Source organism: Eleutherodactylus coqui, chromosome 2, assembly GCF_035609145.1.
Source record: "Eleutherodactylus coqui strain aEleCoq1 chromosome 2, aEleCoq1.hap1, whole genome shotgun sequence".
Classification (NCBI taxonomy): domain Eukaryota; kingdom Metazoa; phylum Chordata; class Amphibia; order Anura; family Eleutherodactylidae; genus Eleutherodactylus; species Eleutherodactylus coqui.
Window position 1 is genome coordinate 133,251,411 of NC_089838.1, and position 16,244 is coordinate 133,267,654.

The following is a 16,244-nucleotide window of genomic DNA, read 5'->3' on the forward strand; positions in this document are numbered from 1 at the left end:
TGCCCAGCTGTTTAAAAAATAAATTATACTCTGACAACTGCTGTAACTCAAAACTGGCTGTTGGTGCGGCTTTTCTACCTGGCAGACATGATGGATCCAGCTACTCTGAAACTTCGGCCTTCAGTTCCTAGCACAGTACCACCATTTACTCCCAGTGAACATTCGCATTATCTCCAAATCCAACGTTTGGGTCAGTTTTTTCCCCCAACCCTCTTTGTGCAGCTTTAGTAGAAACTGTACTTCTACTGAAGGCCTCATATCCATAATTCATCAAGTTTGACTGATTCCGACAGAGGCCCCTATTCGCCCAAGTATATGCTGAAATGGGAAACCATCTTAGGTTGAACTATTGCTCAGAATCTGGAGCAGCTTATTTGTTATATGGCTGCAAAATCCCCTATTTGTACAACAAGTAAAAGGAGACTCAATACAAAGTTCTAATGGACTGGTAGCACGCTCTAGCCCTTCTGCATATATTGAATCCATTTTCTGGAGATGCCTACTGGGGATAGGTACCCTTTTCCATAATTTATGGAACTGACCCCTCCTCTCTCCCTTCTGGAGAAAGGTAAAAGGTTTATTACTGCTGCTGAATGAAATTTCAAGTTTTTGCCTATTCACTGGATGGATGGATGGACGGACGGACACTGATGATCTGTGGGAATCTGACCGTTGGAATAACGCTCAGCTATCTCCGGCAATCCCACTAAAAATGAATGAAGCGGCAGTGCACTTGCTTCACCTGCCCTCTGTTCAGTGAGATGGGAGAAGCAACCTGGAGAGGAGGACAGAGGAAGTGTAACCTCCCCGATTCTCAGGATCAGTGGGGGTCCCAGTAATCTGACCCCCAACAACCAGTTTTTACCCATTCAGTGGATGGGTGAAAACTTGAAATTTCATTTACTAACTGGAATATCCCTTTAAGGACATTCTCACCTTTGAACCCCCTTACATTTGCTTGGTGCCTCCCTATAGCACTTGAACAAACAGTCTTCCTCCAGGCTGTTCCTTCATATTTGCTTACACGAGACGACAGTGCGCCGGCTGGCACATCCGCATACAGATGAGAAAGTCGGACCTCCCGGGCACAGGATTCCACTGCGGGATCCCGCATGTGGAATCCAACCCGATTGTGTACATTTGGCCTTAGTAAGATACTCCATTGTCCAGACCGTACCAGTATTGCAAAGTTCTTTCGTAAAGGTGCCTTAGCATTCATTTCTCTCTTTTGTACCAATTTGTTTTCTATATTTGCTGGAACCTAGCGGTACTTTTCATACACATTTTTTGGAAAACTTTAAAAAAAATAAATAAATAAATAAATAAATAAAAATAGTTACAGGAAAAAAAAAAGCCCTTAGGAAATTAGATATGCTTACAAAATGTAACATGTTTATGCTCACCGATCGAGTTCTGCACCTCTCTAGGATGGTTATTTTAATCCATATATACTCTAGTATAAGCCTGGTCTTTAACCCCCCTTTTTTTGCTGAAAAAGCCCCCTTCAGCTTATACTCGAGTGAGGTGTAAAAAAAAAACAAACACAAAAACACACACAACCAAAAAACCCTGCAATACTCACCTCCCAGCCTGCATCTGTCCCTGGTGCGATGGGTCTCCCCAGCGGTGCGGCAAGCTGCTTGAGAACTCGCCCAGCTGTCATCTCCCTGCGCAGCTTTGGATTCCCCCGCTGTCAGCGCTGTGTAGGTAAGTGATGTGATTGGATTGAGGGCCAGCCACTCACAACTGGCGCTCGATCATTTACAGCCAGTGAATGACATCACTGCATGGCTGTGATTGGTTTATCGAGCGCCGGCTGTGATTGGCTGGCACTCGATCCAATCACAGTGCTTACTTACACAGTGCTGAGGGCGGGGGAATTGAAAACAGAGCAAGGGGATGAGAGCAGGGAGAAGTCTGAAGCAGCTTGCCGTACCACCGGGAAGACCATCGCGCCGGGGACACAGAATGGGAGGAGAGTATTGCGATTTTTTCCCCCCCTAATATATACTCCAGTATAGCTCTGCTAACTCTAGTCAATAAGCTACCAGTTTTTTGTGGTAAAACCTATTGACTCGGCTTATACTAGAGTCGGCTAATACTCAAGTATATACGGTAAGTGCAATACTGGCAATATGACAAAAATCCTTTGTTAAAATGAACTCACTTGATTCCAACATCTTTTCCAGATTGTAAAATCCACATCAATGAATTGTTCAGCTCACTAACATATTCATGGCCAAACCCCTGTAAATAAAGTTAGCACAATGTATCACACACAACAACAAAAAGAAAATCAAGCTATCAAAGTATTACTACTTGAATTCCAATGAATTAAAGGGGGTTTCCAGGGAGAATACTATTGGTGACCTATCCTCAGGTCATCTGCCATCTGCTTCGACCTCTGTAATGGCAGTGCTGTCAGTGGGTGCACAATCACCTGATCGGTCGGGGTCTCAAATGACAGACCCCCAGCTGCTCAACTATCCTGAGGATAGGTCATCAATACTATTCTCCCTGGAAAACCCTTTTAACTTATAAAAAAAAAAAAAAGAAGAATGCATCTGTGCCATTATGTCCAAGATAATTACTGGAATATCCCAAATATAATTAAGATGTATAATTTAAAGACTTTCTCCCTTCTCTGTTCAGATACTTCTCTAAACAGAGCAAAAGACCAGCGATTCTGCTGCGTCTACATTTAAGTGTATAGACAGCAAGCAGACTCTGGTTTAATACCTCCATCTCAGCCACCGACTTGTGAGATACAGCACAAGCCAAGGGCACTTTGTGAATATCCATTGAACTCTGGAAAATGATGGCAATATTAACATGTCTTCTACCCTTTTCCCTGAATTTAGGGTGAATGCAGACAGCCAGGTCAGATCCTGCTGCGAGAATTCTCACTGCGGGATGCAAGCCGTGCCCCTGCAATGTCCCGCGGCTCACCTCCTCCAGTGTCTTCTCTCTGCTCTGCGATTTGCTGGCTGGTGACAGCCACACATACGCAGAGCAGAGCCGGCGCACGTCAGCGGTGACGTTTCTGTGCGGGCCTCTGCAAGGCTCGCACAGAAATAGGACATGCCGCAATTTGTTTACCGCACAAGTTTTCACGTGGTCAAATCAGAGCTGTTTGCAGAGGATTGTATTATCTAATGCAATCCTATGGCAGCGTGCACGAGCTGAAGTTCTGTGAGAAATCTCGCCGCGAAATTCCCGCCAGTGTGCATTCATCCATAGGCTGCCTGTCCATGGCGTTGTGCTATCCCGTGGCGGAGATGCCGTGGGAGCCGCCGCCAGTACACAGATCTCCGCGGTGAGCCCGACATGCTGCGATTTGCCGGCCGCGAGCGGAGAATCGCTATGATTCTCCGCTCCTGGACAGGGGGTCTGCTCTTTCCATAGCAACACTATGGAAAGCGTTCACTGTGTTCCCTGCGGCTGGATTATCGCCGCGGGGAACGCAATGAAAATACGCTTGTGAACAGAGCCTTAAGGGATTTACAGGGGATCAACAGTCTCCCCATTATTGAAATCCCACTAATCAAACATGTGTGGACATGCCCTATATTATTGCAGATGGCCTATGGTCACATGATCAGGACTTGAGGATTTAGTACAAAATCGATCATCAAATCCTTATCAAATCCGCTGACATTCTGCATCCAATACAAGTGAATGGAGTATATCAAACCTGATCACATGGAGCGGACAAACTGTAGAATATGCAGCATCCTTAACAGGTGAATTCCTTGTAAAATACATGTCAGGTTATGCCACAGATTACCCTTTTGTAGATGTGTTACTACACAGTGCGGATCAAGAGTGTGAAAAAAAATGGAAACAAACCATATCTGACCTGTAAATATTCTGCAGCATCCTGGACGGAAATATGACTGTAGTCGGCATCACCACATACGTATTCTCCTACAGCAATGCCATTACAGGAAAAAGTTAACACATTAAAGAATAGGTTTTCCGGATGTCAAGAGCACATAAGTGGTAATTTAACTGGAAAATATTCTGCGCAGATTGAAATCTACATAATTAAAACACTATAATTCTACCTGCTGTGAAGATGGCTGGAAATACATGCAAAGGTCCCATGTGTCACATACGGATATTACAGCAGATGGGCTGCATCCAATATTAACAACTAATCTGTTGGATGTGAAAGCTGGCCATGTACTTTCGATAGCTGTTCCTATCAATTCTCCCTGCTTACACACACAGCCAAGAGTACAGGTTCATCATGGGGAGATGGGAGTACGCTGCTACAAGAGGGAGCCCATTTCCATTGAGAACAAGACAACTGGACAGGTTGAAATGCAACATCCCAATACCCCACATCCCCCCAGTTACTGCTAGGAAAACCACCCTAGACAGTAGATGGTTCGCTGGTCCCCCTGAAATCAGCAGGCTCAGCCTACATTCAGTTAATGTATATGGGCACTTCAAAGGGCTTGGCCACTTTATAGTAAAAATATCTGCTGGGCAATAAATATTTATTACTCCAGGGACCACCATAGGATCACAGTGCTTACCCAATTCATTATTTTAAGGACACAGTAAGCATTGGACATGGTGCTCCACTCATCAATAAGTATGAAGATAGCCAGAGCCATACAATTTAGCCACATAATTGCTTTCCCGTTTCTTTCACTTTAACTACCTCCGTGCAGAGACCAGTCCTTTTGCAGCTTGTACCTGCACAGATATTGGCAGCAAAAGGACCAGTGTCTGTACAGAAGTGCAGAGCAGAGGAACAGCCAAGGAAGTGGTCACTTTACATAACTTGACCGTCACATCTTCATTCTTATGGAAGGGGATGGGACACAACCACGGCTTAAAATGTGCAGCAGGTGGGTCTTCAAATCAAGAATTGGGAAAGCACTGAGATCCTGGAGTAAAACAATTTATTGCATAGCAGAAAATCTTTACTAAAAAGGGGGTCAAACTCTCTAAAAGGGATTTTTCCAGGGTTTTTATAAAACCTCCCTGATGTCTGTGATCCATTCCGGCAGACAACTGCGGGAAGTAAACGAGCACCAGTAGGGAGAACAGGGATGCAGTGCCGAAGTCAAATTTTAATTGGGCAATGAACGAGAGATAAAATGTATATGTTCAGCAACCATGTAAGAAACATTGTATCGGATAGGTCTCATAAGATGTAAGGCCAGAATGCAGGCTATGCAGAGCTTTTCAGAAAAATAAATGGAATTTACCTGCTTTCTCTGCCAACTTGTCATGCAGTTTATGCAGCGTCTTCACCAGGTTTTTCTCGGCAGTCTGAAATAAAAACATTGACCGTTACACATATATGCAAGATATAAATTGGAAGAAAACCAGGGATTCACTGACCGGCAGGAAAAATATGTAACTATACACGTTGTCACAACCCACTTACAGGCAACCCGTCAGGTCCTTTGAACACCATGCACCAAGGGGACATTTAAGTGTCTACACCAGATCTTTGGCATAGAAGAGTTGCACATTTTTGCACAAGCCCTGCTTGCGCAGAAATTTTGCAAATTTTCTGCCTCCAGGGCCGGCCTTGTCCCTTTTCTGAAAACTGAGAGGGGCTTTTGGGATGGATCGTGCAAGTCCCAAGTAAACAGGTTTATGTGTAATTTATGGCCTAGACTGATGTAAATTATGCCAGAAAAGTACACTTCGTTGGACTAAGCACACATTTCTGTGAAGGCGCACGGAGGAGCCGAGGAAGCACATCTTCATGTAGTCAGCACACTATGCATGGGGGGAAAGCTTACTAAACCCAACGCAGGAAGTGCCAGGCTTAGCAAATGTCCCTAGAAATTTATGGCCTCAGTACTAATCCACCGAGTTTGGAGTGGTGACTTATACTTGCGTGCCTCCCCGTTCCCTCATTGTTGGCCTAGGAGTCCAATGCATGTGTTGGAGTCTGGTCTTCATTTGATGCGCCCGCACACTCGGTGCTCAAAAGGACTTCATGGGTTCACATTAATGGGGTTATCCAGATTTTAACCTCAGGATAGTCCATCATTATCTACTTGCAGAGGTCCAACTCTCAGGACCCCTGCCAATCAGCTGACTAAAGTGCAGTGGTCTCTAGGATTTATACCTGTCTGGTGAGCAGCGGTTCCTTTTAGTGGCAGCCACTCTAAGTGCTGCAGCGTTGTCCTATTCAAGAACGGCGTTCACCATGCAGGATAACATTTTAATAGTTTGGCTATTTACAGATGCAGCAATACAAATGGTATATTTATTTCAGAAATCTATTTATCCATGGCACCATTACATACATATATATAGTTTTACATTTTTAGTATTTGAGGTTTTGTAAATTTTTTTCCCATTTAACCTTTTTTTCCACTTTTAGAATCCATTTTACTACAAAGAATCCCAGTACAATGCTCTCTAATACTAGGATAAGAATATCTTTTCAGTATTAACAATGGTAGTTCTTACTAAATTAAGGTACATTTGCGTAGGTTCCCTTTTTACACTATAACATAAGGCGTTCCCATTCTACTAGTACCACCCTACAATTCCCTAGAGCACAGAAGCATCCACTAATAAAGCACAACTTTAATCTGAATGATGTGCCCTCGGCAGCTTCTGTACTTTTTACTCTTTAAACACCACAATCTTCCAACTGTCACATGCTTAATAATCCCATTACACACATTTTATGTAACCAGCACAGCTAATCCCACCCTTAATCCCCAGGAAATATATGGCGCTTGGTCCTGGGCTTTAATCCCGCCGATAGCAGATGTACGTTGCAGGATTAAAGACCCTGCTCCTGCAATCAAGCAGGAGCAGGTCAGGTTGTCAGCTGTTACAGCTGAGGACCCAGAGGAGAAGCGTTTTTTAAAAACACTTCTGCCTTCTTTCCTAGGTACATATCGCTCAATAAGTGCCATGTACTAAAAAGTGAAAGTGTTTCTTCCTCTATGCGACCCAGTGATCACATGACCTTCAGGAGCCCCCGGGCACAGCAGAGCTACAAGGTCCTAGCAGACAGTGATCAGCTCTGCCAGTGACTATTGTCACTACATGGGAGATGTATTCCCCTGTAACTGGGGCTCCTATGGAGAAAAACATTTCTGTAGATGAGCCCCGAGTACATTTCAAAGGAAGGCTTCAATTCTGCCAGTACTTGTTCAGTAACAGGGCACGGTAAGGCATGAAAACGTACAAGCTGTGTGAAAGCACATCAGGTTGCATCCAAAAGTTCTGGATGTTCAAAGGGAAGGAGACCAAAATGGAGCTCCAGAATGCCTCCCATTTCTGGAAGTTACAGGAAAAGTTATATGGGAATTGGTGCCCCCACTACTGGTAGCACCCAGGGTTACCATCTGTACCTGGATATTATTTACACCAGTGTTCCCCTATTCCAGAAGAACTGTGGCATGTGGCACTGTTAGAAAAACACAGCAAAGCCTCCCTAAGTCACTGCTTGGGCAAATTCCCAGAGGGGTGGAAGGGCCAGGCACTATGTGGCGATAAAGTATTGTGTGTCAAGTATAAGGACAATAGGGATGTCCTTATATTGAGTACAATACACAACTACAGCAGTACCCCCTGACCAGTACGAGGTACCAGGACAGAGACCCCCACAAGCCAGACTCCTTGACTACAATAGGTACATGGGAGAGGTTAACTTGTCTAATCAAGTCATCAAGCCATATAGTGCCATGCAGAAAACAAGGGGGGGGGGGGGGGGTGATAAAAATTATTGGCTGTGTACATCATACAGGTGACACTAATGCCTACGTGTTATACCCATGTGCTGGCCAGAGGGGCACCTATCTTGGATTCCAGGAGGAGGTAATCAACATTTGGGAACTAGGAAATAGGGGGAAGAACACATTTCTGGAAGTGAGGACACACACACTGTACCAGGACAACAGTGAATTTCCCTCTACTGGTAAGAAGGGAAGGACCCCAAAAAGCTGCAGAGTCTGTTACAGAAGAGTGAAAGGAACGACACCCCTCATCACTGTGAAACCTGCCCCACACAACCCGGCCCATGCATAAAATCTACCACTGGAATTGTAATTTTATTAATGTGTCCTGAGATTGCCCCTGGCATAATAAAAAAATAAAATCTGGTGCTAAACCTACGTATTACTGGAAAAATTGGAAATTTTCATCTTCAAATCACAATGTTAATAAAATTCACAAAACAATTCCTGTGAAATAGCTAAAAGGTTAGGCTTCCTAACTGACATGTTGAATATGTTATGGGTACAGTTATTCATGTCGATTTTCTGATATATAGGACTTTAATGCCATGTCAGACCTAAAGTGGTGCTGAAGGATAAAAAAAAATAAAGTTTTCTAATTTACTAGTAAACGTAAAAAATTACTTGGAGTCCTTTAAAAAAACAAAACAAAAACACACACAAAATATGATTCCAATATAAAAGATGTAAAAATTCAAAATCTTTAAACCGAGTTTTAAAAATAAATTCAGTTAATTTTGATTAAAAATTAAGACAATCGATGAAAATTTACTACTAAGGCCGCCTGCAGACGGGCGGGCCGGATCCGTGGGACCCGAGCGCCTGCATGGACCAGCGCGTACTCACCCGCGCCCCCAGCTCTTTCATGTACCGAGCCCCGCACAGAAATAGGACATGCCGCGGGAGATTTTGCGCGGCCGTCTGCATAGGATTGCGTTTGTTAACACAATCCTATGCAGGCTTCCAGTGGCGGAAATTCCGCGGGAAATCCCGCCGCGGAATTTCCACTCGTGTGCAGGCGCCCTAAATAAAATGTGTTGCGTAAAAAATAAGTCTCAGAATCGTGTCAATAAGTAAAAGCCTTCAAGCGTTACCACCAAGTGACAGATTTTAAAAATAGTGCTTGGTCCTTAAGGCCAAAATAGGCCATGTCCTTAAGGAGTTAAAGGGGTTGTCCCGCGGCAGCAAGTGGGTCTATACACTTCTGTATGGCCATATTAATGCACTTTGTAATATACATTGTGCATTAATTATGAGCCATACAGAAGTTATAAAAAGTTTTATACTTACCTGCTCCGTTGCTAGCGTCCTCGTCTCCATGGTGCCGACTAATTTTCGCCCTCCGATGGCCAAATTAGCCGCGCTTGCGCAGTCCGGGTCTTCTCCTGTTCTCTATGGGGCTCCGTGTAGCTCCGCCCCGTGCCGATTCCAGCCAATCAGGAGGCTGGAATCGGCAATGGACCGCACAGAAGAGCTGCGGTCCACGGAGGCAGAGGATCCCGGCGGCCATCTTCACAGGTAAGTATAGAAGTCACCGGAGCGCGGGGATTAAGGTAAGCGCTCCGGTGAGCTTTCTGTACGTCCCTGCATCGGGGTTGTCTCGCGCCGAACGGGGGGGGGGGGGAGGGGGGGGGGGGTTGGAAAAAAAAAAAACCCCGTTTCGGAGCGGGACAACCCCTTTAATAGGGCTGTCTCCTGAGAACAAACCTTGGCCATATGCCCTACTGAGGCTTATTGGCAATATAGGTGGGGCCCCATACTCAGGAACCCCACTATGAGCTGCTGTGTAAGAGTGGCTCTCGTTTTCCAGACCCAGACCATACATTAGGCTGTTTCACACCTGCGTTACGGTCAGTTCAGGGTTTCCGTCTCTCTGCTCTATTTTTTTGGGAGGAGAGAAACAAACAAAGAAAAAAAGGGAACCTTTTTTCCCCTGCATTTATTTCAATGCGGTATCAAAAAGAAACAGAAGGCAAATGGAAAGGCTTCCATTTGCTTTTATTTTGTCGGGTGTTTGTCTTTTTTGCACTGAAAAATAATGCTGCAAACTGCGCTATTTTACAAAAACAAACAAAAAAAAAACACGAGAACTTGATTGCTTTACACTCCATTGAAATCAGTGGGGAAAAACATGGATCCATCTCTTTCAAAAACTGATCAGTGACAGAAAGCAGCCTTGGGTCGGTTTCACATCTGTGTTGGAACCTCCGGACGGGATTCCGTCGCAGATTCAGCTGCATACAGTGCTTTTTCTTCTGTCCCCAAACTGAGCAGTTGGGCGGACCACATTATAGTCAATGAAATCTGCCCAGCGCTCTTCTGCTTCGTCCAGAAACGGAACCATTTGGCTCTGGGGATTCCCCATTCCTGCTCCACAAAGAAAGCAGAAAAACGGAATCCCCAGCGGAAGTGTGAAAGCACCCTTACACAGTCATTTATCTTACTGGCTGCCATCCTCCCCTACAATCTGAAAGGGGAAGTGTAGCAGTTAAAGGGCTGTTAAATAATAAAGCTCTAGAATACCAAGGAGGCATTCACGAACGAAGAAGGAAATACTACTTACATTGCCAGACAGATCATCAGGACTTCTTACTAGGAAGCAAAAAAGAAAAAGAGAAAGTTGTGTAAATAAGCTTGGTAGTAATGCAAAAATTATGCATTGTCTAAATGGTTAACCTGATTATGGAAAACACAGTAACGGCGATCAGATGCACAAATGAGCAGTTTTGAAGTTTTTTTGTAGCAAAGCTCTCATGTCACCAAGCATGGACCAACGCTTTGGGGACATTGCGAACCAAAAAGTTAAAGCTTCCATTCACATCAGCCATATGACAACAGTTGGGTAAGCTGCACCGGCGGTGATGAAAAGAGGGCCTTGCCTAATTTTAGTGAGCAGACAGCCTGCCACTCTCCTATGAGGTCACCGACACTGGAGGCTGCGATACCAGGTGACCACTTGTTGGACGTGGTGGGCCCGGCACGTTATGGTAGGACATTTCAATCGCCGTATATGTTCTACTATAAAAGTTTTGTTTTTTTTTTAAAACAGATGGCCATGACCAAAACTAAAAGCCACAATACTTTCTCCCACCAATAAGCAGCGCAATGATTCCCATTACTCTCCTGATCTGTGTTTACAGCAGAAGTCAGGTGACCACTGGAGCCAATCAGAGGCAACAGCGCTCATATCCTGGGTGCCATGATGCCAGGAGTTTGACGGCGATGCCACCCTCTGCTTACCTGCAGCAGTCACCTTACTTCTGTAAACACAGACCAGAAGAGCTGTAGCGCCTATCTTTTTATAGTGGCCATTCGCTATATAATAAAATGGGTTTTCTAAGGCCACATTCACGTCCGCATTGGAGGCTCTGTTCAAATGCACAGATCCTGCAGGATGCAATGGAGCAGTCTGCACTATTACTCCGGAGGCCATGATATAAGCCCCACAGGTCCGTTCAGCTCCATCCAATGTAGCCATTGGACAGGAAGATCTGTTTTCCTGTTCCCAGTATGGCGTACTAAAAGGGAAGCCCAGCACGCACCTTTCAGATCAGGGTTGTGTATGGATTCGCCACCCATAACCCCTAGTATTGCATAAAGACAGCTTTTCATACTCTGCCTATACCATTGTATGGGGCTCACACCATGTGATATGCAGAGAAAGAGCATGCTGCGATCTATTTCTCGTGCGTATCGCAGTGTCCACACACACATGTGCGTAAATCAATGAAAGACCATAGACTCCATATCACACCTGTGCAAGGCACACATAAGAGGTGAAAACACGGTTATGGACAGGAGCTCTAAGGCTGGCTTCACACGGGCAAGAAAATCACGTGAGATTTTTGCGTTGCAAAGCACACAAATCTCACACATGCATGAATCCCATTTTGTTGTGTATCGCACACAGATGCGGGAAACAAATCGTGGCACGTGCCATCCTTGGACATGCCCTCACAGAGCATCTCCCATTGTTTTCATCAATGTCAGCTGCACCAGAGTATCGCTGCATCCCCAAAGTGAGATGTGAGGCGGTTTTGGAATAAAAAAAGCCTCCCATCCGCAGGGGGGAGCATGTCAGCGAGTGCAACATTGGGCCGTGATTCAGGGCCTAATACCGCACTCGTCTGGGTGAAGTTAGCTGAGGGGTCAGTAGTTTTTTTTATTCCAATCACAACAGGTTGTAGGTTTACTGGGGTTTTTGCAAAGGTCTCTAGAAGGATGAATGCCCACGGACGGATTTCTACCCAGTTTCCCGTGGTGGAAATCCACAGCTATTAGGTTCTATTGAACAGAATGGCTTTCTGGCTGCTAATGCTCACATGTGGAATTCTAATGCGGATTTCTGCAGCAGGAAATAAGTCGTGGCATGTTGTACTTGCCACGGATTTACACCTTCGGGAGGTTTCCATTAATATAGCATTAATGGAGCCCGTGGAATTCCGTGATCACCAGCAGGCACTTTTTGCTTTAAATCGTGGTACTCCCGCAGCGTAAATCTGCAGGCGTATGCTGCAATGCTTGTGGGCATGAGCCCTAAGACATAAAGGGTCGGGGAGGGGGGCCCAACAGAAAAACGCATGTGATATATCCTGTTTGAGGACAACTTTATTGGTAAAAAAAAATAAATCAATCAATAATAGAGAGAATTGTGAGGATATCGGGACTGTTTTCACATACTAAACTCTACCTTTATGGGATGCAGACAGAGATAGATAAGAGATCTATGCGGGGGTTGGGGGGGGTGCATCCCATAAAGGTACAGTTTAGTATAGCAGAGAGGCTCTTCTGGGTAAGCCCCCCCGATATCCTCACAAATGTCTTGTTACTACTAAGATGGTCCTCAAACAGGTTGTGTGGGCTACAGAGGGCTCTACACATGGCCACATCACGGCACTGCACCCTGCTGAAGACCAACTGCAACTCCATTGTATACAGAGGGTTATCTGCGCGGATTGATGCAGAACGTGAAAACTACAGATCTTCCATCACACGCACAGGCGGTCACAGACCTACCGCCTGGCCCACCGGACAGAGTCTTACAGGGGCTCTCCCATCTCAGGAACCTTATTTCAAGGGATTTGAAGTCACAAAATAATGAACTCCCATTTCCAGTGTTCCCTTCTCCATATATTGATCCCTCTGCCCTCCAGTTGTTTACTGCTCGCTGCCATGGAAACCAAATTGGAGCCGAGCACTTCTCACTACTTTCTTTCATCTACATGTGGTGGCAGGAATCTGAGAAGTGTGCACTGCTGCCCGCCACCAGCTGATCCAGTACTCCAGGCTGGTTGGTCCGTTTCCCTGGCAACGAGCAGTAAACAAGAGGAATCGTTAGAATGGAGCATTTCAGAAATAAACATCTTATGGGTGAGTGCATTGTTTTGTAGTTTTGAAGAGACTGAAACAAGATTCCTGCGGAATCCCTTTCAGCCCATGAATGACTCACGCACATTATATTAATGGTAAGTTCACAAGTCGTTGATGCAGCTCCGCACCAAACCAGCTAAACACAAGTGCACCCTTAGACCAATCTCACATGGGCAAGAGTGATATCGGGCCATGAAACTCAGCCTAATATCACACTCGCCAACGTGCGTCCCAACAGCGGTTGCAGGGTGTGTATCAGAAACGTCTCGCATCACTTCGGGGAAGTAGCGATCCATGGGTGTGGCTGGAGAAATGACAGAACTGGTGTGTACGACCCCATTCAAGACAACGGAGTTCATAGTCATTTCGAACGATTTTCTTGGCCGTGTGAAAATGGCCTTAGGGCTTCCACACACTTTTTAATGTGAACATCAATTGGACTTTCTAATGATAAACACACATTGCAATTTTGTCCTTAGCGATTTTTAGTGCGATGCGTTTTTAACATTAGAAAATTGCATTGACATTTGCATTTAAAAAAAAAAAAAAAAAAGGCACGTGTGTTGGAGCTCCGAGAGTGCCATTACATAAGTGTCCATAACTGTGATGTAGTGTCAAATGCCAAGCTGCACAGCCAAGTGCGGCGCAGCAACCATCAGCAGAGAGTAAACACAGGGGCGCAGCGCAGACCGCCAGTAGGATCTACTGTGCAGCCCAAAGGGGGTTGTTTCAGGGCCCTTTTAAACCTGGGTCCACACAGGCCAATTCCCCTCGGACTGTCCGCAGCGGACATTCTACTACAGAACGTTACCTCCCATCTCGTACCATTTGCTGCGGGTTTTTTCACGGATTCCTGTGCAGATTTCAGCCCCTCATTGAGAAAAAAAATGAATATCTGCAGCGGAACCGGCGATAAAACGCACATGCTGCAGAACTGAGTTGTGCACTACAAGCCTATTTCCGCAGGGATGTTGGCGGGTTACCCCCGCAGCTCTTGGACAACATTTACAGACTCTCATCCACTTTGTTGCTACTGTAAGGCCGCCTGCAGACGGCCGGGTCGGATCCTGCTGCAAGGCTTCTCGCAGCTGGATCCGACCCTGCAGTGACCCGATGCTCACCCATTCCCGGGGTTTTGCTCTGCTCATCTAAGTGCCAGCTGCTGCCCAGCCATCGCATGCGCAAAGCGGAGCCGGCGCGTCACTAGTGACGTTTGTGCAGGCCTCTGCGAGACCCACACAGAAATAGGACATGCCACAATTTGTTTTCACACGGACAAATCGCAGCTGTGTGTGCCTAGGATTGCGTTATCTAATGCAGTCCTATGGCAGCGGGCACAGGTGGAAGTTCTGCAGAATGTCCGTGCGAAGAGCCCTCTTGGAAATTCACCCCCATGTGAACCCCGCCTTACACGGATCTCCCAGCCCAGTGGCTCCCAGCCCAGTGGCTCCAACGCCACTACAATGAGGTCCGTTTGGTTTCCGCTCAGCTGACCGCCATCTATCAGAAGAAGGAGCGCTGCATGCAGGGGTGTCTTGTGCCGCAGCGCAGGTGTGATCCCTAAGCACAAGCATGAGGCCGGGGGACATGTCAGCCAGAGCCCCATCACCCCCAGCAGCTGAGAGCCACCTACTGTACTTACTGCCCGCCTCGGCGCTCGGGCCGCCGCCCCGCATCCCCAGGTAGGTGAGTCCGAGCAGCAGGAAGAAGAGGCAGGCGGCGGTGAGGAGGATCATGGACAGGTAGTGCGCGCTGAAGCCGGCGCTGGGGGACACCTCGCCGCCCCTGAACTGCTGCAGCAGCGCCTCCTCCGGCTCTGCCAGCTTCTGCGGCCTCGGGCTGCCGGCCTGCGGGTAGTAACTGTGGTTGGAGCCGGCGTGGTTGGACGGGAGGCCGCCGGTGCTCGGGACGCTGTTGGCCGCCAGGTAGAGCCGCTCCGCCAGGTGGTTGTTGCTCGGCGCCTCCGGAGACTTCCGATGCCGGGGAGAGCCCGCAGCCCAGGCCGGGGCGCCCCGATCCTCCACGCCGTTATCCCGGGCCCGCCTGCTGCTGCGGCGGCCGGGGGGCTCATCCTCCATACAGTCGTCCTCGTCGGAGTCCGAGTAGTCCCGGCAGCAGGTGAGGCGGCTGCCGTTCACAGTCCTGCTCTTAGCCGCCTCCTCCCTGCACGTCCCCCACCAGCTCGGCGCCTTCCGCCCGTCTGTCTCGTCCATACAGTCCCGCCGGGCCAGGCTCCTCTCCCGCCGCCCGCCATGTGCCCCCCGGGCAGAGTCCACGTCCGACTCGTCGGAGCTGAAGCCCATGAGCGGAGCCTGTGTGCCGGCCTGCGGGTAGTGGCGGCCGCCCCGCCGGTGCGTCACATCCCCGGGCAGCGGCCGGGTGCCCAGGCTCTCCGAGTGGCCGTCCACGGCTGGGCTGCTCGCTAGCCGCGTCTTCCCGGGTCGGGGCCTCTGCTCGTCCCGCAGCTTCTTCAGCCGCTTCAGGTAGACCGGCCGGGTGCTGTCCGTCACCGGTCCCGGCATCATGCCGAAGCGTCTCAGCTCACACACCAGCTCCTCGTCCGTTAACTGCGCGGCCGCCATTTTGACCATTCGTCTGGGCTATGTGCCCCCCTACACACGCTGGCGGTGCCCCGGAACTGACGTCAGCGGGCTAGACTGTGAACCAGACCAGCCGACTACCCGGCAGGGGAGGGGTGTGCCGGCGTCTACACGGTCCGCCTACAGCACGGCCGCTACGTACGGCCAGCTGTCTGACCTCACGACACAGAGGCCTGGACTCACGTACTGCTTTACGGCTGCTGCAGCCCCACGGCTCAGTATGGAGAGCAGCTCTAGAAGTACTCTTTCACATAGGAAATTAATAGCAGAAAACGAACACATGGAACATCTGGTCTGCCTTAATGTATGCATGGTCTGCCCTAATGTACGTCTGGTCTGCCCTAATGTACGTCTGGTCTGCCCTCGTGTATGCCCGGTCTGCCTTAATGTATGCCCGATCTGCCCTCGTGTATGCCCGATCTGGCCTTGTGTATGCCTGGTCTGCCAAAATGTATGCCCGATCTGCCCTCGTGTATGCCTGCTCTGCCCCGGTGTATGCCTGGTCTGCCCTCGTGTATGCCCGGTCTGCCCTCGTGTATGC

The 16,244-nt window shown here is 47.7% G+C and overlaps 1 protein-coding gene across 1 annotated transcript in view; it reads right to left on the reverse strand.

Moving 5' to 3' along the window:
• The window catches only part of LEMD3 (LEM domain containing 3), a 33,469-nt gene extending 17,690 nt beyond the window's left edge, over positions 1–15,779 (reverse strand). The window contains exons 1-5 of the mRNA XM_066591574.1: positions 14,746–15,779; positions 10,297–10,325; positions 5,226–5,289; positions 3,860–3,927; positions 2,168–2,247 (exon numbers count right to left, since the gene is read on the reverse strand). Of these exons, the coding sequence (XP_066447671.1) occupies positions 2,168–2,247; positions 3,860–3,927; positions 5,226–5,289; positions 10,297–10,325; positions 14,746–15,694 (1,190 nt within the window). The 5' untranslated portion in view covers positions 15,695–15,779. The remainder of the gene's footprint in view (positions 1–2,167; positions 2,248–3,859; positions 3,928–5,225; positions 5,290–10,296; positions 10,326–14,745) is intronic.
• Between the last annotated feature and the right edge of the window lie 465 nt (positions 15,780–16,244).